The sequence below is a fragment of the Malassezia vespertilionis genome, chromosome 1 (assembly GCF_029542925.1).
Source record: "Malassezia vespertilionis chromosome 1, complete sequence".
NCBI classification, from domain to species: Eukaryota; Fungi; Basidiomycota; class Malasseziomycetes; order Malasseziales; family Malasseziaceae; genus Malassezia; species Malassezia vespertilionis.
The window spans coordinates 1,098,408-1,117,789 of NC_079247.1; the positions used below are offsets into that span (position 1 = coordinate 1,098,408).

A 19,382-nucleotide genomic window follows, 5' to 3' on the forward strand; every position below is an offset into this window, starting at 1 on the left:
CACGCGCGATGCGGTCGCAATGAGTGGATTGCCAAAGCACGGACTGGAGGCTGAACCTTTGGATGACGCAGTCGCCGAAGGCCGCGATGCCGAAATTGCAGCGTCAAAGTATATGAATGAGCTCACGGCCAAGCTGCTTGGCGGCGAGCTCGCCGCGAACGACGCTGCGCGCCGCGCAAACCCACAAAACTGCGATGTGGAACTCGATTCCACCACCGCTGCAAGCCTCGAAAAGTTTATGGCAAGTCTTAAGGAGCATTTGCAGCTTGCTCCGGAAACGTGGAGTGGTTCGGCGGGAAAACATAACTACGAACGAAGGCGGCAGGTGCACCGCTGGACTTGCGCAGAGCAACAAACGCACGTACGCGACGCAATCCGCGAGTATATGCGACAGGAGCAGCAGGCAACCTGCACGCCTATGACCACCGTTCGGTGCTTGCATGCATCTGTCGCGCAGAAATCCTACGGGTCCGAAAAACGGTTTCTGTGCCCTCCGCCCGCGGTGCACATTCATGGGCGGCTGCGGCATGCTGAGACGATTCCGCCCAGCCTCTTTGTGCAAGTCCAAGGCGAAGAGGGCGACCATCTGTCCGGCGAGCAGCTCGCGGTCCTGGACGAGGCGCACCAGGCGCGCTTTACGGAGCTGCACGTCACGGGCACGGGCAAAGCAAAAAGCTTCCGCCTTCTCCTCCATCTGCTTGCGTCGGACGACAAGGGGCCCGCGCGCGATGCTAAACGCGCGCGGCTCAGCGACGATGCAGATACACGCACTGCGCGTCTTTTGGAGTCTGCGTGCTGGGCGAGCTTTGCATCTGCGCCGATTGGCATCATTTCCAAGCCGTCGAAAAAAACAGCCAAGGCCCGGAGCGTCTCTGCACACATCTCTACAAGCACACAAGTCTCGCTATTCAACCGGATCAATTCACAGACGTACCGCACCAAGTATTTATGTGCGCAGGACGGACAGCTCTCTGCCCAGAGCCGTGCATGGACTGCCTTTACGCTTGTGGTCCTGGAGCGGCCCTCACAGGCATCGCGCGATACTGAGGACCATGTACTAGCGTATGGCGCCACGATCTTGTTCATGGACTCCGTGTCGGGTGCAGCGACCGATCCGCTACTCGTTTGCAAGGTCGACCGGGGCTGCATTATCCCCCCTTTTGGTGACGCGACGCATGCGCCGGAAAATGCAGACGAGGTGTATGCGTTTGGCGCGGTGAACCAGATGCAAAAAATTGCGCTGATGCGGTGCACCGGCGATCGCAAAGTAGATGCATGTACGCCGCGGAGCTACTTATGTGCCGGCGCGCCGATGCCCCCCACCGCTGGCTTTGGCGTCCTGGGCCATGCCGACGACGCACGATCGCTTCCCCTGAACTATGCTCCTTCCCGGCCCGCAACATGGCACCAAGACAATGGGCCGCAGCCCTTGCTGGTGGACGAAGCGCTCGACGCATTTTGCTGGACGCTGGTCGGCATCTCCCACTTTGAGTACTCCTTCATTGACCTCGACATGCTGCATGTGCCGAGCGCGCCACCGTACATGGGGCTCCCACTCACACCTTTTCCCATCGTTACCAGGATGCCGTTTTACGAGACGACCACACACGAGCTCGCCATGTCAGTGCAAAACTTTTACTATTCTTCGAGAGACGATGCACTGCAGTCGCCAGCAGCGATGCTTTCTGCGTCACGTACAGATACCAAGCTCGAAACCATGCAGATCTGGCTAGGGCCGCTCGGTCCTTTGCCATTTGTCGCCACAGCCACGCAAGACACGCACGAAACCGATGTCCTGATCGAGCTGCCCAAGCTCAAGGCAATGCTCGGCACACAGGATAGGCGCATATCGCAATGTATGCTTCCCCTCTTGTTTGTCCGGGGCATCGACGGAAGTATATACCATTCCGGCCGTACGATTGCGTGCCACGATCTGGTTGCAGTCGTGCGCGCTGCTGGCGATCATGGCGCGGCGAATGCGCTCAAGAAACTACATGTGGGGCTCGGCGAGTCTGCAGGCGCGCATGAGCTGGCCGACGATGGGGCATGGACATTGTGCGTGCTATAGATGTATCCTAGGAATCATGTACAAAAAGAGGCAGTAGTTCGCCTTGGAGGCATCCAATCGGCGTAGGGTGCCATGCAGCGCCCGCCCACGCCCATCCGCGCAAGGCAGTAGGCCCGCTGGGCTCTGGGTGCGGCGCGCTGGGCTCTGGGTGCGGCGCGCTGGGCTCTGGGTGCGGCGAGCTGGGCGTGTGGTGCGGCGCACCGTGCAGAAAAGCAGCGCGCGCTTCCATGGCATCCAGGAGTGTATCCGCATCCTGGTCGTCTGTGCTCGGTGCATTGTGCAGTGCAATGAGACGTGCGACACGCGCGGCAACGGGCGTGCCGTGTGCAATCTCCTGGGCAAGCGCGCATGTCGTCGTAGATGGCGCCTCGAGGCAGTACTGGAGCACGAGTCGAGATAGGGTGGTGGGCGGCGCCGTCTCGCCAGAAATGACGTCGGCCTCGTGCGGCGCGTGCCGAAGCATCTCGGCATTCACCGCATGGCGCCAGCGCGGAATGGAGGGAGGAGTAGACATGGCCGCGTACGCAGGATTCATGGCAAAATACGCTAGCCAGTGCTGCGCTACATGCGCACTTTCGCGCTTGGCGCCGGCAGCAGTCTGGGCGAGCACCTGGAGGAGCAAAGGCAAAAAGATGGGAAAGGCTGTCTGCAGCGCACACAGCAATGGATCCCATAATTCGATGTGTTCCTGAAGAAGCGGTGCGCTTACTTCCGTGCGCAGTTCGCGGCGCTCTTTGCGGGCGGGAAAGAGCGCGCCGGGCAGGAGAAGCTGCGTGTCGAGGAGGGCAAGCACGGCTGCCGTGCACAGTTCTGCCACATCCTGCTTCCCCCCGTCTTCCTCGTAGTTGCGTGCCCCCTGGCGAAAAAGTGCACCATCGTCCTGGGGCAAAGCAGCGCGCCGTGCGACTTCTTCGCGGACCCACTGCTCCACCTCGGCAACGATCCGCGCCAAGGGCGGCGATCCACGCATCGCCAAGCTCTTGTCTTTTGCAAGCGCTTGTGCGTGTACGCGGTATGCATGCAGCAACTGCGCCGCGCTCGCAGCGGCGGCTTGGCGCGCGGCCGTTTCTGCTTGGGTATCTTGTGCGGTGTGCGCATCGTGGCCTGGGTGCAAAGTGGGCTGCCAGTAGTGTGCGTCTAGCCATGCAAGGGCAAGAGCACAAGCTTCGCGGCACACACTCATGCTCGGAAGGTCCTCGTGCGTCGCCATATGCCGCACTTGCACCAGCCATTGCGGCATCCCAATCCGCTCGGCAATGCTGCTGATCGACTGGGCGTACATTCCCGTTTGGAACGAATCCACTACAGAATTGACGAACCTCACGATTGCCATCGCATACATTGCACGTACACCGTCGCCATGCCGCGCATCTCGGTCTTGGAGGTGGCTCTGCACGAGCAGTGCGGTGGCTTCCACCGCCTGTGGGCACGCCGCGCGGTTCATCCACATCCGCACGATCTCCAAAGCTTCATTCTGTGCTGCAGGATCGTTTGCGTGTGCGAAAAAAAGCGCGTGGACGCGCGCGAGTGCCTCTGGCGGGGGGCCATAAAACGGCGTGCGCCGTGCAAGACGCATGCTGCCAAGCGACGTCGTCACGTGGCAGAGCACGGCCGCAACACGTGTCCACCATGGCGCTGCCCCCCGCATTGCAAGCGTTGTCGATCGGTCCGCGCACTGCGGCGAATGTGCTTGAGCTTTATGTGTGTATGCCATTGCTAATACCAGGTGGACTACCTGTGCCCCTTTTCTGCCAAGATGCTAGCCAATTTTGACGCCTTTGGCGTCCCGTTGCTCTTCGGCCAGCACGCTGCGTTTCACGGCGACGTGCGTGTGGTCGTGCGCCCGGTGCCGCAGCCGTGGCATGCTTCGTCTGTGCTGCTGCACGAGACTGCACTTAGTGTCGCGCGTCTGTGCGTGCCAGACGAGCAGAGGCTCGCCGACCCGGTCTCGAACGCATTCTGGATCTTTTCGCAGGCGCTCATGAAGGCGAGTCCGGAATGGTACGAGGCACGTGCCCGTGCCAAGACGGCGGACCAGGTGCGAGACGAGCTTGCGCAGCTCTGCGGACAGGTGTTTGCCAGCAGCGGCAAGGACATGCTCCAGCTGAACGGCCAGCCTGTCGAGCAGGCCGTGCGCCACTGGACGCGAGTGTCAGACGAGGGAAATGACGGGTCCATGATTGTGCCCGAGATGAAATACTGTGTAGGTGTGCGGCGCACTGCTTACCCCAGGTAAAAATCGGCCGCCAGAACGGCATCCATGTGACGCCGACTGCGTGTACGTACCCGCGATCGACTTATACCAGTGTGGAACGGTGTTGTGGAGCCTAGCATCTCGAGCTCATTCACCGAGCAGGAATGGCGCGCATTCTTCTCCGAGCGCACGCCGAAAAGCAAGGCATAGACGTAGCGCGATAGACCCACCGACGCTTGTCATGTGGAGGCCCTCCTTTCCTACGATGGCCGCTGCGTTGACGCAAACGGATTTGCCTCTTCCCCTTGTCGCCAAAGGCAAAGTGCGCGACGTGTACGACGCCGAGATTGCTGATGGCGCATTTGCAGGCGCGCTCTTGTTTATTGCGACCGACCGCATCTCTGCATTTGACGTCGTGCTCCAAAACGGGATCCCCGACAAAGGCCGACTCTTGCACGGCATGTCGTCGTACTGGTTCGACACGATAGTGCCCACTGTGCTTCCGTCACACGTCCTTGCCGCGACTTGGGACGCATTTCCCCAGCATCTCCAGCAAAAGCTCGCGCCTGTCCGCGCCCAAGTCGACGGCCGTGCGATGCTTGTGCGCCGCGCGAATGTGATTCCCATTGAAGCGATCGTGCGTGGCTACATCACGGGCAGCGGCTGGGCAGAGTACCAGCGGAGCGGCACGGTGCATGGAATCAAGCTCCCTGAAGGACTGCAAGAAAGCGACAAGATCCCCGGCGGCCCCCTCTTTACGCCAAGCACCAAGGCAGCGCAAGGCGACCACGACGAAAACATCCACCCCGACCGCGTCGCCGAGATGCTCGGTGCCAACCTTGCAAAGCGCATCGCCGATGCGGCGTGCGCTTTATACAGCAAAGCGGCTCAGCACGCACTCCAGCACGGCATCATCCTCGCCGATACCAAGTTTGAGTTTGGGCTTGTGCCAGCAGACGCCGAACACCACAACGGCGAGCTGCTCCTGGTCGACGAAGTCCTCACGCCCGACTCATCGCGCTTCTGGAGCGCTGCCGACTACGCGCCCGGGTGCGCACAGGCAAGCTTTGACAAGCAGTACGTGCGCGACTGGATGAAGCACGCCAAGCTAGACAAGGCTGCGTTTCACGGCACGCTTGTAACGCTTCCTCCTGATGTGGTAGCCAAGACACACGAAAAGTATGCCGAGGCGTACGATCGTATTACAGGCCGTCGTTTTGTGTAGGTAGTCTACAAACTGGTATCTTTGACACGCGTCTCGGCCCGCTGCGGCCGGAGCGCCACATTCTCAATGGAGCGCAGCGGCATGGGCGAGCTGGCTACGTCGACTTGCTCGAGCCATGCCAGCGCCACGTCGCGATCGCTCGGAACGGGCTCGACAAGCGTGGGCACAGCATACGCGTGTTTTTGCGGCGTGTCGCCAGACACAGATGCGGCCAAAAAGCGCGCGCCGAGGAACGGCACAAAGCTTTTTTCCAGCACCTGCATGTGGCCCGACGCAGCGTGCAGTGCAGCACTTGCCTCGTCGCGGAACGCAGCAAGATCCGCGTCACATGTCGTCGCTTCCTGGGCGCGGCTCGCCAAGGCATGGCGCTCCAGCGCGGCGCGCACTTCGTCAACGGCGTGTGCAGCCAATTCGCCGCTCTGTGCATTCGCCGAGGCGACTAAGGACTGGGCGCTCGCATACACATCCGCCTCCAGCGCATCCAGCGACGCGTCTTGTTTCAGCTGCAGTGCACACTCATCAAGGCGCGCGGCGTGTGCGGAAATATGCTCGTGAACGAGGGATGCAGGGCGTGCGTCGAGTGGGGTATCGGGCAAGGCATTGCGCGTCTCTGTCGCCTGGTCGCATAGCGCAACGTGCAAAGCACGCAGTGCGCCCACACACGTTTCCTGGCCCACCCCATGCTCGTGCAGCGAGCGCTTTGTGGCGCTGTAGTGGGACTGTGTTGCGTGCATCGCTTGCTCAAAGCGTTTCTCACGCTCTCCCTCAAAACCGTCGAGAACGTGGAGGAGCGAGCGGCGCAGCTCGCCGGTCTTGTCTTTCTCGACATGCAAAAGGCGCTGGAGAAGCTCATTCTGCTCCGTGGTGCGCTGCCATTCGCGCTCGGCGCTGGATCGGGTATGCTGCTGCAGCGCAGCAAGGCCCGTCTCGAGCGGCTCGGCTTGTGCACGCACATGCTCTGTAAATGCAGTGCATATGCGCACAGCATCGCCAAGTCGCGCATGCACCAGCGCCGTGTGGTCATCCATTTCGCGCGCAAACTCTTGCATTTCGTCGGCGTGTGCGTCGTGCAGCGTGCAAAAGTGCTCGTCAACTTCGCTGGCAATCTGCGTGCGCGCGCTGGCAAAGCGCGCGCTGAGAACTGCAGCGTCGGCGGCGGGTACCTGCTCCGCGAGGCGCACAACAAGCGCCTCGAGCTGCGCGCCGATGGCCGCACGGAGCTCTGCACGCTCCGTGTCAATGCGCTGGACCAGGTTATCGAGTAGAGCAGCACTGGAGGCCGCACGAACGCTCGCAACCTGGTCGAGCTTGGCAGCGCGTGCGGCGAGATCCGCGCTGACAGCTTCGATCTGCTCGTAGTACGTGCCCAGCATAGTGCGCGCTTCCTTCTCTGCATCCGAGCGGCGCGCAAGCTTTGCAAAGAGCGCGTCGACATCGCGCGTCGATTCGTCGACGACGCGTTGCAAAGATAAGGCAATCTCGTGCAGTCGTTTCTCGTTGCGCGCGCGTGCATTGTGCAGCGTTGTCTCGCGCTGCAGTGCGCCAGTGAGTTGCGTGACCTGTGCGAAACTCGCTTCCAGCGCTTCGATCCGCGCCTTGTGCAAGCTCTCGGCGTGCGCCATTTCCGTGTCGCGGCGTGCGAGCAGGTGTGCGTTGTGTGCGAGCTGCTCGTGCATGCTGGCCAGTTTGCTCTGCGCCACCTCGCTGCTCCTGCGCTGCTCCTCTGCAAGCTTTGCGTACGTCACTCGCTCCGCTTGAAGCTCGTCCCAGTGCTCCTTGTCGACATACACGCCGTTCTTTTCGCGCGTTGCGACGAGATCCGCGCGCAGCCGATCAATCTCTGCGACGTAGTCTTTTACAAGCGCCGCGCGCGTCATGCGCTGGTTTAGTTCTGGCTTGTTCTTGATCGACTTGGCGCGGAGTGCATAGTCCAGTGTGGAAAGCGTCTCTTCCATATTGGTCCTGTCGTTCGAGACGGTGGCAATGATGCACGTCTTTGTTCGGCCCCCCAGCGAGTCCTGCAATAGGCGCGTGAGGCGCGACTCGCGGTACGGAATGTGGCTGCTCTTGTCGACAAGTGCGTTGATCACACGACCCAGGGTGAGCAGACTTTGGTTGATCATCCCGGCCTCGCGCGCGCGCTTGTTCTCTGCGCCAGAGCGCCCAATGTTTTCCGAGCCGGCAAGGTCGACAAGGTTGAGCTTTCCAGTGCGCATCACTTCTTCTCCCCGCGCGCTGCGGTCCTTGACAAGGACCAGCAGGGAAAAGACACAGTGCGACCTGCTGGAGCTTTCGTTGCACCGCGTAGCGGCAATGTGCCGTTTCTGACTCCCACGCCGTAGCAGGCGCAGGCCGTGCTCTGCATTGCGCAGTGGGATCTCTTCCAGTCCTTGCAGCACCACACCGCGCTGCTTGTCTTCGTACATACGCAGGCCCGTATTTTGGGCCGCTGGCGCTTCGCTGCTCAGCAAGTCGCGCAGCTCCTCATTGTACAGCTCAACAAAGGACATGTGCACGCTAAATTCCTCTTCCTTGGTCTCGAGCATGTGGAAAAGGCGAAAGAGGGTGCGTGGAATAACACCCGCGTCGGAAGCGTACGTGCCGGTGCTGGAAGAAAGATCGCCTTCCATGGTGTACGTCTTCCCTGTGCCCGTTTGGCCGTAGGCAAACACGGTGCAGTTATACCCTAATAGCACCTCATCCAGCACGCCACTGACCGCATCTTGGTACACCATGCCTTGGTCGGCGTCTGGGCCAAACACATGATCGAACGTGTACGTCCTGGACCGCGTGTTGCTTTGCGAGCCAAGCGAAAGCGGCGCATGCAACGAAGACAGAGGCGCAGCATCAACACTGACAGCTACCTGCTTTCCACGCGCGCCATCCGTGGCAAGTACGGAACGCGCTTCGTCTGCAGTGCCGCTGTTGTTAGGCAAACAATAAAATCACGTACCGTACGCGCACCACGACGCTCATGCTTGATTCTGTACTAGTGCGTTTTACATCTTGTGGGCCAGACACGACGCGCGCTGGCCGTGTGCCAGACACGACGCGGCCGCCCACCACGCCCTGCGTCCGCCGCATGGACGCCATAAGGATGCAGCGTTGTCGACGCGTGTGTGTTGGTATATCACGTGATATCGCGCGTCGCGAGCCAGACGTGCGCGGCGCTGTCCAAGCCGCCGGTGAGGAGGAGCGGAAGGGTGGGGTGCGCTGCTAGGCAGGACACGGTATCGCGGTGGCCTTCCAGAACTTGTACCGTTTGTTTTGTCTGCAAATCCCAGAGGTAGACGCAGCGGTCCTCGCTGCCTACAGCGACGAAAGCGCGGGGATGTATGTGGTCGGCATGGCCCAGCACAAATAGCGCATTCGTAGCAAATTTGGTATTTACGTGCCCGGTGTAGGTCTTGAGCACGCGTGCATTTGCAAGGTCCCAGAGGCGCACCGCACTGTCCAAGCTGGCTGCGAGCAGCTGCAGCGACGAAGGGGAGAACTGGACCGAGGTCACGGGCTGCATATCGCTGTGCTGCAGCGTACGCAGGCAATGGCCTGCGCGTGTATCCCATACACGAATCAGTCCGTCGTAGGAGCAGCTGGCGATCATGGTTCCGTCCGTGCTAAAGTCGACGCCGGTGACTGCCTCGGAGTGTGCGGCAATCGTCTGGTGGCATGTCCCACGCTGTACATCCCATACCCGGATCGTCTCATCAAATCCTCCGCTTACAAGCATGGTACTGAGTGGGTGGCACGCGAGGCAGAATACGTAGGAGGTATGCCCTGTAAAGACGCGGACTTGCTCGCCTGTATCTCTGTCCCAGACGCGGACAGTGCGGTCGTCTGACGCAGTCGCAACGTACGCACCATCCTCAGTCCAACACAGTGCATTAATGCCCTGTTCATGACCGCGCAAAGCGTGCAAAAGACGCCCCGTGCGCATCTCCCAGATATTCACAAATGCATCTGCGCTGCCCGTAGCAAATAGCTCGCCGTTGGGAGAAAATTTTGCACATGTAACGGCGCGCGTGTGCCCAAACACGGTGTAGAGCAGTGCGTGCTTAAGAGGCAGTGCCGACTCCATTCCTTGCGTTGGCTTCTTCGCACGCGGCAATGTGGAGGCGGAGCGGTGGAGGCGAAGCGGTCCAGTGGGGCGAGCAGCTTCGGCCGGCGCGTCTTTCTTGTCGCCATGGCACAACCAGCCTTCTTGCGGCGCCGGCATGGCAATGTCGAGGTTGAGGATGCAGGCAAAGGACAGCTCGGGTCTGGTACGTTGCAACGCATCTAACTCCAGAATTCCAGGATGCTGGGTGCCTCTTGACTTCTGAGGTGCATCTTTTCTTTTCGCGGCCTGCCGACTTGGCGGCGGACCGCGACGCAAGCGCGACTGCGTACGTGATCGATGTGCTAACCACAGCGTCGCACAAAAGACCAAGGAATATGTGAATGATTTCAGTCGGTACAAGGAACAGTCGACTATCCGTGAAGTGCGCGCGTACGTATGCTCTACAGCTCACACCAGACTACTCATCAAGCATGCCGTCCTCGCCGACACGGACGAGCCAGAAGGAAAAGGCCTGCAGCTCACGCAGTTTGAGATGGCACAACTCGCGAACCTTGCCGTGTCCGACGTGGACGAGGCGCGCATCTTGATCCCGACGTACGTTGCTCTCCTACTCACCACAGCCTCGCAAGCAAAGACGACGCACAACTCGAGTCGCTGCTCAACGAGCTTTCGGCGATCCGTAAATTCTCCTGATGTATTCTATTTATGTATACTGCGGCGTGGGCTTCCCATGCCTTATGTACGCGGCAAACCGCTTTGCCGAATTCCACGCCTCCGCGCCGTACATGTAGTAAAACAGACCAAACAATGCGCCGCCGAGATGCGCGACATGATCAAACGCTTGCCAGCCGCGCACAATGCCAATGATGTCAAGTGTGACAAGCCCGGCCATGCCCCATTGGATGGGAATCGCAGTGAACGGCAAGAAAATGATGCTGAGACTCGCTTGTGGGAACGCACAGGCAGAGAGCATAAACGCGGCGTAAATTGCGCCGCTTGCGCCCAGGCTTGCACGCTGTGCAAGCAGCGCGAGCTGGACAGCTGTATTGCGAGTCTGGTTGGCAAATCGCACCTTGGCCGTAGACATGGCGCGCGTGAGGTTTCGTGACGAAATACGCAGCGTTTCGGCCGCGATGCGCCAGCGCACTGCAATCACCAAATGGCTCGCGAGCGAAGCAAAGGTACCGGCAGACACAAAGAATGCTACAAATTGAGGCAGTGCCGTAGCTTCAGGGACCGTGGCCGGCCCATTCATAGCCTGCAAGACTGCGAGGCCCGTCAGGGCACTGCCACCCACCGACCAGAGCGCCACATTGTTGAAGAGAAAATGCATCGGCGCCTTGTGGCTAAATACAGATGTGAGCATCGTAAAGACCAGGCCAGACGCTGGTCGGTGAGTAGCATTGTGCGTCATCCACGCCGTGGTGCGCAGCCGTGGGCCGACTAGCCAGGCAGCAAAGACGAGTGCGTTAATGAAAACGATGGGCGCTGCGGCTTGCTGGTAGTTGGGCAGCGACGTGTACCATTCGCCAGTCATTGCGCCGAACCGCAGGATGGGCTCGCGCACAACGCGGGGAAGAACTTGAAGCCACTGGTCTGTAGTGTACAGCGCGTGGTTAATGCATTGTACCTGTTTTTTGTCCGCGGCCATGGCCAGCCGTTGGGCGCCGTTCTGATTCGAAAGCAGCGATGTGACGGGCGTCCAGAACCCCGCTGATATGTCCTGCCCCAGAGACTCGGTCTTGGCAACAGACCATGCCGCGCATCCAAGCAGCGTTACCGTCGATATTCCCGCAAAAAACGCAATCGCTCGCACAATCGGTGGGCGCACAATTTTTTGATCGAAGCGCACGCGCGCAGCTGCAAAGACTTGGTCGATGCTTTGCTGCACTTGGCGCGAGATGGGGCGGCGCTTTGCAATGCGCGTGCCACCCCACAACCTTGGGGACGGCCGTGTGGCGTGCAAAGCCCGCTGGGCGCTCGGTGCGGGGACCCAAAGCGCAGCTCGACTGGATGGCCAATGCATCGCGAAAACGGGTGGAGGGCGCAATTGAATTATAAACACGGCGCATGACCCAAAGCTGTTGCGCCGCCGCGCGTGCTCGTTTATTGCGCGCCATGAGCACCCTCACAAAGCCGACTCGTTTTCTCACCGATGTTGCGGAGCGCGTGAAGCCCGAGCTGAGCCGCGGCACGGATGTGTGGACGTTTTTTAACCCCCTCGTGTTTCCCAGTGCCGTCAACCTGGGCCAAGGCTACATGAACTGGAAGCCACCAGCCTTTATCCTGGATCCTCTGCTCCAAGAGATGGAGCATCGCACAGAACTGCACCACTACTCGCATGCACGTGGACGTCCGCGTCTGCGCGAGGCGATCCGCGAGCATTATTCGGAGAGCTACTGCAAGCCAAAAGACACTGAAGCTGTACAGCAAGGCACGGTACGTCTCGACGACCATGGGCTGCCTGTGCGCCGTCCGGTGAGCAACATTCCGCTCGATATAGAGAAAGAAATGGTTGTTACTGCGGGCGCAAACGAGGGCATGTATGCAGCCATGTGTGCGTTTATCGATGAGGGCGACGAGGTGGTCATGTTCGAGCCATTTTTCGACCAGTACGTGTGCGAAGTCTCGTACAATGGCGGCGTGCCCGTGTACATTCCCATGATCCCAGGTACTTCTGGTGGTGCCCATGTCGACGCGAATGACTGGTCGTTTGACTGGGACTTGCTCGAGGAAAAGTTGCAGAGCCCGCGCGTCAAGGCGCTCTTTCTCAACACGCCATACAACCCGATCGGCAAGGTATGCACGCTCGCTGAGCTGCAGCGCCTCGCGCAACTATGCATCAAATACGACATTTTAGTGATCTCTGACGAGGTCTACGATTGCCTGACCTACGACGGCCACCAACATATCCGTATCGCGAGCATCGACGGCATGTGGGATCGAACACTGACCATTGGTAGCGCTGGCAAGTCGTTTGCATGCACAGGATGGCGTGTCGGCTGGGTCATTGGCGCACCGCATCTTGTAGGGCCTACAGCCGCCGCGCATGTGCGCATCACCTTCACGGCAAACTCACCTGCAAGCGAAGGCGCAGCGATCGGTTTGGAGCTCGAACCGAAGCAAGACTTTTTTCGCAAGCAGCGCGAGGAGTACGCCGCGCGCCGGCAGGAGCTCATGGATGCACTCGACAACCTCGGCCTGCCCTACACAGTCCCGCATGGCTCCTACTTTGTGCTCGTCGATGCATCCAGTATACACGTCCCCGAAGACTTTCCCTTCCCCGATGCGGTGCTCAAAAAGGCACGCGACTACCAAATCTGCTGGTTCATTGCCAAGACCTGTGACGTGGTCGTGCTCCCTGTTACTGCATTCTACTCTGACGAACATGCCCACGCAGGCGATCGCTACATTCGCTTCACATTCTGTAAAGACAACCAGATCGGCGAAGCGGCGCGCCGTTTAGAAAAGGTACGTGCCCTCCACACTGCTGACACACAGCTGCGGCCCTGGTTGCGATAAAAGTCACGTGTTCGTACCCCATACATTCATTTGCCCGGAATGTTACGTCGCGTCCGTTTCTTTGATACCGCAATCCATGTCACGACGGTCGAAAGACGTTGCCAGATCCCGTCGACTGTCGCGGGATAGCTTTGATGCATTCTCAGATGCTCATAGCCGTCCTGCGAGCCGCATCTCGGATCGATTTGAGGATGCGGAGGATGTGTTCGATAGGCCGCCATCGCGTTCGCACTCGCGACGGAGCCGCAGACACAGCCTCTCGACAGGACACCAGTCGATTGTGGATGACGAGCGTCCAAAGAGGAGGAGTATGCGTGCAGATGGTGAGCCTAAAAGGCGAAGCTCTTCGCGCACGCCGCACGACGATCTTGTCGCGATGGCAGATGATGCGGTCGGAGTGCCGCAACGCAGCTTGAGCCGCAGTAACAGCAGGGCAGCGGCAGCCGTGCCGCAAGAAACATCACGCAAGCGCAGCACTGCGCGCGATGTGCGCGATGCGGATAAACTGAAGGAGAGAGAGGCGCGCCGCGAGCGCCGCAGGGAAGCGCGCAACGAAGAACGCAAAGCCATGCGCCGTGGCGAGGAAAAAGCTGAGCGCAAGCATGTAAGCAGGCATCCTGATGCCCCAGTGCGTCGTGTAAAACGGCCAGAGCCCGAGGAGCGCCCGCTGCGGCGCAAAGCTCCTCCGGTCGAATCCAAGTACATGGGCATTCCCACGGTCACTAGCCCCGAGCCTAGCGCCCCCCTACGCGACAATGCAAGCAAACGAAGCTTATTTGGACTGGGCGGTAGGTCGCTGCTTCGTCGTCGCAATGACTCTTCGATGAGCAGCATGACCGACGCTGAGCGTATCAAGGATATGTATGCGCAAAACCCCGATATGGAAAATTCTCTCCGCAGCCAAGCCAAAGCGAAGCAGCGCGAGGTGCAGAGCAAGCTGGATGCCGAGGAACAAGCCATGCGCGAAAAGCTCGAGGCGAAGGAGCGCGCAATGCGGGAAAAACAAATGGCCAAGTCGACTTTGGAGATGGAGAAGGCCGAGAGCAAGCTGCGTGCCGCGCAAGTCAAGGCCGATGCAAAGAATTCCACGGAGAAGGCCAAGCGCGAGGCGAAACAGCAGGCCATGATTGTTGCCGAGAAGAAACGCGAAGCTGCAGAAATTCTGCGCCAGCAGAAATTGGACGAAAAGGCGCGCAAGCAGCAAGAAAAGAACGTGGCGCGCGAGGCCGTTCAGCGCGACCAGGAAGCCAAAGAGACGGCCGCGATTGCACAAGCGCGTGAGCAGGAGCGACTGCGCGAACGTGCGGAAATGGACCGCAAGCAGCGCCGTCTCTTGGCCATTACGCCTTTCCGCCGCAGGCAGCGCGCAGTGGACGTCGAGTTGGAGCCCGAACAGCGGCACGAGCTGCTTAAAGCGCTGGTTATGATGCAAATAAACCAAGAGTTCCTCGACTTTGGCCGCCCGAACATTTTGACCATGTACGGCTACCCTTTTGCGAGCGACTCTAGCGAAATACAGCGTAAGCGCCGCCTGCAGCTCCAGGTGTTTGCAAAGAAGAAGCAGCCGAGCGCTGCGATGAGCAAAGATATGCTGGATGCCTTACACGAGCCATTGATTTTGCGCCACATGTACCAAGTCCATCTGCGCACCTTTCCTTGGCTGAACAAGGCGCCGCTTTCTTTTTGGCGCAAGCGTATTCAGCGCCTGAACGACGACTACACCCACCTCGGCCTCTCTACATCGCGCGAGCGCGGAGAAATGGTCCTGACACACATGCTTTCCCTCGGCTTCACCCAATTCCTGGGCATGTTTTTCTCTCGTGGCTTTGGTGTGCGTGGCGCAAACGAACTGCGTGGCCCTGGCATGGGCGATCCCGGCACGGAGGAGTGGGGCGTCGGAAAGAATTGGGGTGCGGGCACGGTAAAGCGCGGCTTGGACCGCCCCTACCAGCTCAATGCGCGCGACACGAAACTCATCGATAGCTTCTTTGTCGGCCAAGAACGAGAAGCATGGGTCGCTGCCGGCCGCGACGTGACTCGCATTGATCGTGACTGGGACGCGTTTAAAGAGACCATTATCGAGCGGGAGGATGGCATGGAAGAGCTTCTCGGCTACTTGCCGATCAGCAATGTGAACAATCTGCCCGTACACCTGCAAAACACGGAGGAATTTGTGCGCGTGCAAGTAGCGCTGATTGCGCGCTGGCTTTTGTACGAGTCCCCCTCGGCAGACGACTTGTTCCGCTTTGTGCGCGTCATTCACTCCCTCTTCCCCTACTGGCCAGCCAGGCAGATCCTCAAGGTGGCCAATGCACAGGTCATGATCCAAATGTTCCTCTCCCTCTTGCTCGCCTCGCCTGCTGGCTCCAAGTCCCTGTTTCAGCGCATCGTCGGGTTCGTGCTGAGCAAGCAGGTAAATGTGGTCCAGCGCGAGTTCATCGACCCCATCCAGCGCGAGATCAATGAGCCGGCCCTTATGCAAAAGGTCGACGCGTATGTGCGCAATCGGAGCGTGCACGATGCAGACCGCATGGAACAGCTCTCTATAGACAGTGGCGACGATATCCTGACCGTCATCCTGAATGCCTACGGCGACTTGCGCCTTGACGGCGAAATGCAGAACCACGTTTTGGACATGCAGCGCGCGTTTGCCTGCTCGCCCTACCAAGCTGACCCTGGACTGGCCTATCCGCCAGGATCAACGCCTGGAAAAGACAAACCTGCAGTCCCGACGTGGGGCGCGACGGTGCCGGATGCTGCGCGCGCGCGCATGTTTGCTCTGCTCAAGCTGTACCTGCGTGAGAGGTTGCGCAAGCGCGACTATGAAAAGTTTGTCGAGCTGCTGAGCACGAGCATTGTGCCCGACATTATCCGCGACGGCGCACAAATCATCTTTTACGACATTATCCGCGAGGTGGCGTCTGTTGCAGACCTGAGTGCGCGCTTGGGCGACATGCAAAACCTGATCGACGACATGATCCGTGTGCGGACCAAGACGGACAACAGTGCCGAGCAGTGGGTGGATTTGGCCCACAAACACCACGAGTTTATCTACTTTTTCGTCCACGAGATGGCGCCTGTATTGGATCCGCTCTGGAAGTGGTGCCAAACGGGCTGCGACTTCATGTCGCTCTCTACCACCGACCCCGCCAATCCTGCCGACCGCAATGCAGAGAATATCGAGGTGAACCTCGACGAAATGCTTTTGGACGAGCGTTTGTCTGAAAACGACGTGGACGGCATCATTGCCGAGGCGGATGCCATGGTCGAGTACGCCCGCTGGCGCAAGATTCGATTCGCTGTGCAGCTCCGTTCCATCTACTTGCTGGGCATCCAGCCTTCGGTCTCTGGCGTTTGGAAAGAAACTATCCCTACAGAATCCATGCGCAAATCCCTCCGCAGTGTGGACAACATGATGATGGGGCTGCTCCAAACGGATAAGATGGAATACGACGACGGCTACTTGGACAAGATCCGCGGGTCTGAGCGCCGCGATTTGCCGTGGGCATTTTATGACAAGGCAAACCCGCTGGGGCAGTCGGTGCCTGCCGAGAAGGAATCGGATGAGTTCCGTATGCCGGCGAACAAGGCAGAGATCAAGCCGCCTTCGCTCGATTATACGCGCAAGCTTTTGCCCATGTTCCGTGAGCTGCTTGTGGCCAAGATGCCGGACTGGCTCGATCCAGAAGTGAACAGCGAGCCGATTGCACACCCCACAACGCTGGTGAACGACTCGACCAAGATGTTGAAGACGCAGCGGTTCGGCATATTCCGCCGCGGATAACCATTAGTAATTTTTTTAATGTGTTTCATTTGTGGCATACGGCTTTAGGGCCGTGCCATTGCTGCAATGTAGGCGCAGTACTTGAATAGTACGTAGACAATTATTTCGGAAACAACATTTGTGCAGGAATACTACGAAGATTGGGACCGAGTTAGGCACTGGTATTGCCAGCCGCTTCTATTGGTGCCTTGGTCTCAGGGGCTTGGGCTCGCGGGCTTTGAGCTCGCGGGCTTTGGGCCGGCGGGGCGTGGGTCTCAGGCGCGTTGGTTTCCGTGCTTTTGGCCTCCGTCTTGGCCTCCGTCTTGGCTTCCGTCTTGGCCTCCGTCTTGGCCTCCGTCTTGGCTTCAGAACCGTCGGCTACCGACAACGCGTCCTGGCTTTTAACGTCCGTCTTCCCTTCGGTCTTTCCTCCTGCCTTTCCTTCCGCCTCCGACAAACCATTTTGGGCAACAGGCTTGGTCGCTACCGCTCCCTCCTTGGCCGCACGGTCCTTGTTGCGCCCACCGCGTATACTGCGCCCCCCACGAGTGCGTCCACTGCGCGCAAAAATTTCCTCAGGTGCCGTCACCTCTGGCAGCACCCGCTTCTCCTTCGGCACGCGCTCCTTGCGGTCCTTGCGGTCCGAGACACCATTTTTCCGCGCGAGTGGCTCCAATGTAGGCACGACGTCGGTCTTTTTGATTGTCCGTCCGCGGCACGCCAAAGCCGCTTGTGCAGCCAACGCATCCTTGAAGACGACATGCACAAATGTACGGTACCCAACCTCCTCTTTGCGCTCCTTGTCCAAGCGGCGCGTGCGGTCAAGCGGGAAGAAAACGACCTGGGTAATTCCAGCGGCATGCTCGACAAAAAATGCACGCACGTCGTCTTCCGCGATGGGAAAAGCGTCGCCCATGTGGCCCAAAAACAGGATGTTATCCACAGTGGAGCGCGGCTCGGCCAAGCGCTCTTTGGAGGGCAAACGGTCCTTGGGCACGGCGGGAAGCGCACGCTCCTTGGACAGCATTACATTGGCTTTCGGGCCAGGCAGTGGCTTTTCGCGGCGGTTCGAAAAATTCATGCCCTGGCTGTGAGTTTCGGTGTGGACGCGCCCATGCGCAATATCCAGCACAAGCAAGCCGAGGCCCGCATCGGGCAAGTTCCAGTGCCACATGTGCTTCCAAGCGCTCTCGTCGCGCGCGCCTTGCAGTCCTGCAGCGGCCTGGAACGGCTGCGGGACGCGGAGGGTTACGCCAAGTGCATTGCTCAGCAGGCGCCGCTGGCTGGGATCAATGGTCGCCTCGACTTGCGCCTCGACACTTTTCCATACGTCTTCGAACTGCGACTTGGCGTGCAGGAGCTTGGCGCGGTAGGCATCCAGGCTTGTGTGTACACCAAAGTCATTGTACACCGTTACATAGCGCATATGCAGCCCGGCACTCAAAGTGAAATCTGCACGGAGAGCATGCGCCAGCTGCGCCAGCTGCCCTTCGCGGCCGGGCGAGCCGTGGGTAATGAGGAGGCGCACTTCGCTGGGGTCATACACGTGCTGTGCAGTCTCGATTAGCGCGCCAATCTGCAACACAGTCGTCCACATGGATCCGTGTGCGCCGGCAATGGTACTGTTTCCCGTACCATTGTCGAACAATTTGTGCATGACTACAGCGCCACCGAGGCCCAAGAGGCGGAGGCGCACGCCGCCGACATCCAGCGCCTGCGTCGATTCCTCGTCAAGAATGTGCAAGTTCGGCACATTGTATTCACGCGTACGGAAACGCTCCACGACGTGAACATCCTCGCACGCACCCCAGATAGTGAAGACGGGCACTTGCAGGACAATATTGCCCGCCAGCAGCTGCGGCAGCTCGGAAAGCGCCGCCTCGGGGTGCTCCAGCAAGCCCTGACGAAGCACTCCAACGCCAGAGCCGTGCATGGAGGCGCCGCGGTCACTACTGTCCAGCAGTGCGGAGCGCAGTTTTGGAGAGAGCAGCGGTGAGTATTGCACGACATGCTTCAGTGTCCGCTCGCTCAGCTGCGGCAAGGATTCGTTTGTAAAGAAACCAAAGTCACCCGTGTGGATAATCGCTTTTGCCTTGGTCTCGGCGGCAATCTTGTTCAGGAGTCGGATGTTTCCTAAGGTGAGCACGTCGTGTCACATACCTCGAATATCAGCCACACACACAATACGGCCCGCAGATCCATCAAATACATTCACAGACAAATGCATGCCGTTCGCATGCTCAAAGCTGGCGTGACTCTTGCCATCTGCGCGCAATGGCGCCTCCATACCGTAGTCAGTGCGCGGCAGGCCCGACGACCTTGCTACGCCTGGGGCGCCACCAATGGGGCCACTCGCGGCAAATTTTTTCCCGGCACCATATACGCGAGGATTGAAACCTGTATCCATAACCTAATACGCTAGCTTGCTTTGATACCGCAACGAGACAATATGTACAAGCGCGTCTGAACAGAACGCGATGAGCTTGCTCGGGGCTTGCCAGTCTGCGCTCGGCCGGTTTGTCACGTGCAGCCAACGACGCTTCGTGCCTT

The 19,382-nt window shown here is 59.4% G+C and overlaps 9 protein-coding genes across 9 annotated transcripts; 5 read left to right on the forward strand and 4 right to left on the reverse strand.

The window, feature by feature from the left end:
• Positions 1-19: 19 nt before the first annotated feature.
• Positions 20-2,068, forward strand: MVES1_000624 (uncharacterized protein; the record flags this gene model as incomplete). The annotated part of the gene is made up of 1 exon (XM_056205481.1): positions 20-2,068. One exon carries the CDS (start codon positions 20-22, stop codon positions 2,066-2,068), a length of 2,049 nt encoding a protein of 682 aa, XP_056061456.1.
• Positions 2,069-2,075: 7 nt separating this feature from the next.
• On the reverse strand, positions 2,076-3,644 carry LAS1 (rRNA-processing protein las1; the record flags this gene model as incomplete). Its single annotated transcript, XM_056205482.1, has 1 exon — positions 2,076-3,644. One exon carries the CDS (start codon positions 3,642-3,644, stop codon positions 2,076-2,078), a length of 1,569 nt encoding a protein of 522 aa, XP_056061457.1.
• Positions 3,645-3,697: 53 nt separating this feature from the next.
• MVES1_000626 (uncharacterized protein) lies at positions 3,698-4,472 on the forward strand (the record flags this gene model as incomplete). The annotated part of the gene is made up of 4 exons (XM_056205483.1): positions 3,698-3,769; positions 3,795-4,271; positions 4,319-4,346; positions 4,375-4,472. The coding sequence occupies 4 exons, from the start codon at positions 3,698-3,700 to the stop codon at positions 4,470-4,472; spliced, it is 675 nt and encodes a 224-aa protein (XP_056061458.1).
• Positions 4,473-4,527: 55 nt separating this feature from the next.
• ADE1 (phosphoribosylaminoimidazolesuccinocarboxamide synthase) lies at positions 4,528-5,487 on the forward strand (the record flags this gene model as incomplete). Its single annotated transcript, XM_056205484.1, has 1 exon — positions 4,528-5,487. The coding sequence occupies one exon, from the start codon at positions 4,528-4,530 to the stop codon at positions 5,485-5,487; it is 960 nt and encodes a 319-aa protein (XP_056061459.1).
• A 5-nt stretch (positions 5,488-5,492) lies between these two features.
• Positions 5,493-9,565, reverse strand: KIP1 (Kinesin- motor protein; the record flags this gene model as incomplete). Its single annotated transcript, XM_056205485.1, has 2 exons — positions 5,493-8,409; positions 8,622-9,565. The coding sequence occupies 2 exons, from the start codon at positions 9,563-9,565 to the stop codon at positions 5,493-5,495; spliced, it is 3,861 nt and encodes a 1,286-aa protein (XP_056061460.1).
• Positions 9,566-9,670: 105 nt separating this feature from the next.
• RPB4 (RNA polymerase B) lies at positions 9,671-10,240 on the forward strand (the record flags this gene model as incomplete). The annotated part of the gene is made up of 5 exons (XM_056205486.1): positions 9,671-9,749; positions 9,776-9,872; positions 9,899-9,976; positions 10,004-10,141; positions 10,168-10,240. 5 exons carry the CDS (start codon positions 9,671-9,673, stop codon positions 10,238-10,240), a joined length of 465 nt encoding a protein of 154 aa, XP_056061461.1.
• A 10-nt stretch (positions 10,241-10,250) lies between these two features.
• MVES1_000630 (rhomboid protease) lies at positions 10,251-11,573 on the reverse strand (the record flags this gene model as incomplete). Its single annotated transcript, XM_056205487.1, has 1 exon — positions 10,251-11,573. The coding sequence occupies one exon, from the start codon at positions 11,571-11,573 to the stop codon at positions 10,251-10,253; it is 1,323 nt and encodes a 440-aa protein (XP_056061462.1).
• A 92-nt stretch (positions 11,574-11,665) lies between these two features.
• Positions 11,666-16,853, forward strand: MVES1_000631 (uncharacterized protein; the record flags this gene model as incomplete). The annotated part of the gene is made up of 2 exons (XM_056205488.1): positions 11,666-13,018; positions 13,344-16,853. 2 exons carry the CDS (start codon positions 11,666-11,668, stop codon positions 16,851-16,853), a joined length of 4,863 nt encoding a protein of 1,620 aa, XP_056061463.1.
• A 151-nt stretch (positions 16,854-17,004) lies between these two features.
• MVES1_000632 (uncharacterized protein) lies at positions 17,005-19,119 on the reverse strand (the record flags this gene model as incomplete). Its single annotated transcript, XM_056205489.1, has 2 exons — positions 17,005-18,965; positions 18,993-19,119. 2 exons carry the CDS (start codon positions 19,117-19,119, stop codon positions 17,005-17,007), a joined length of 2,088 nt encoding a protein of 695 aa, XP_056061464.1.
• Between the last annotated feature and the right edge of the window lie 263 nt (positions 19,120-19,382).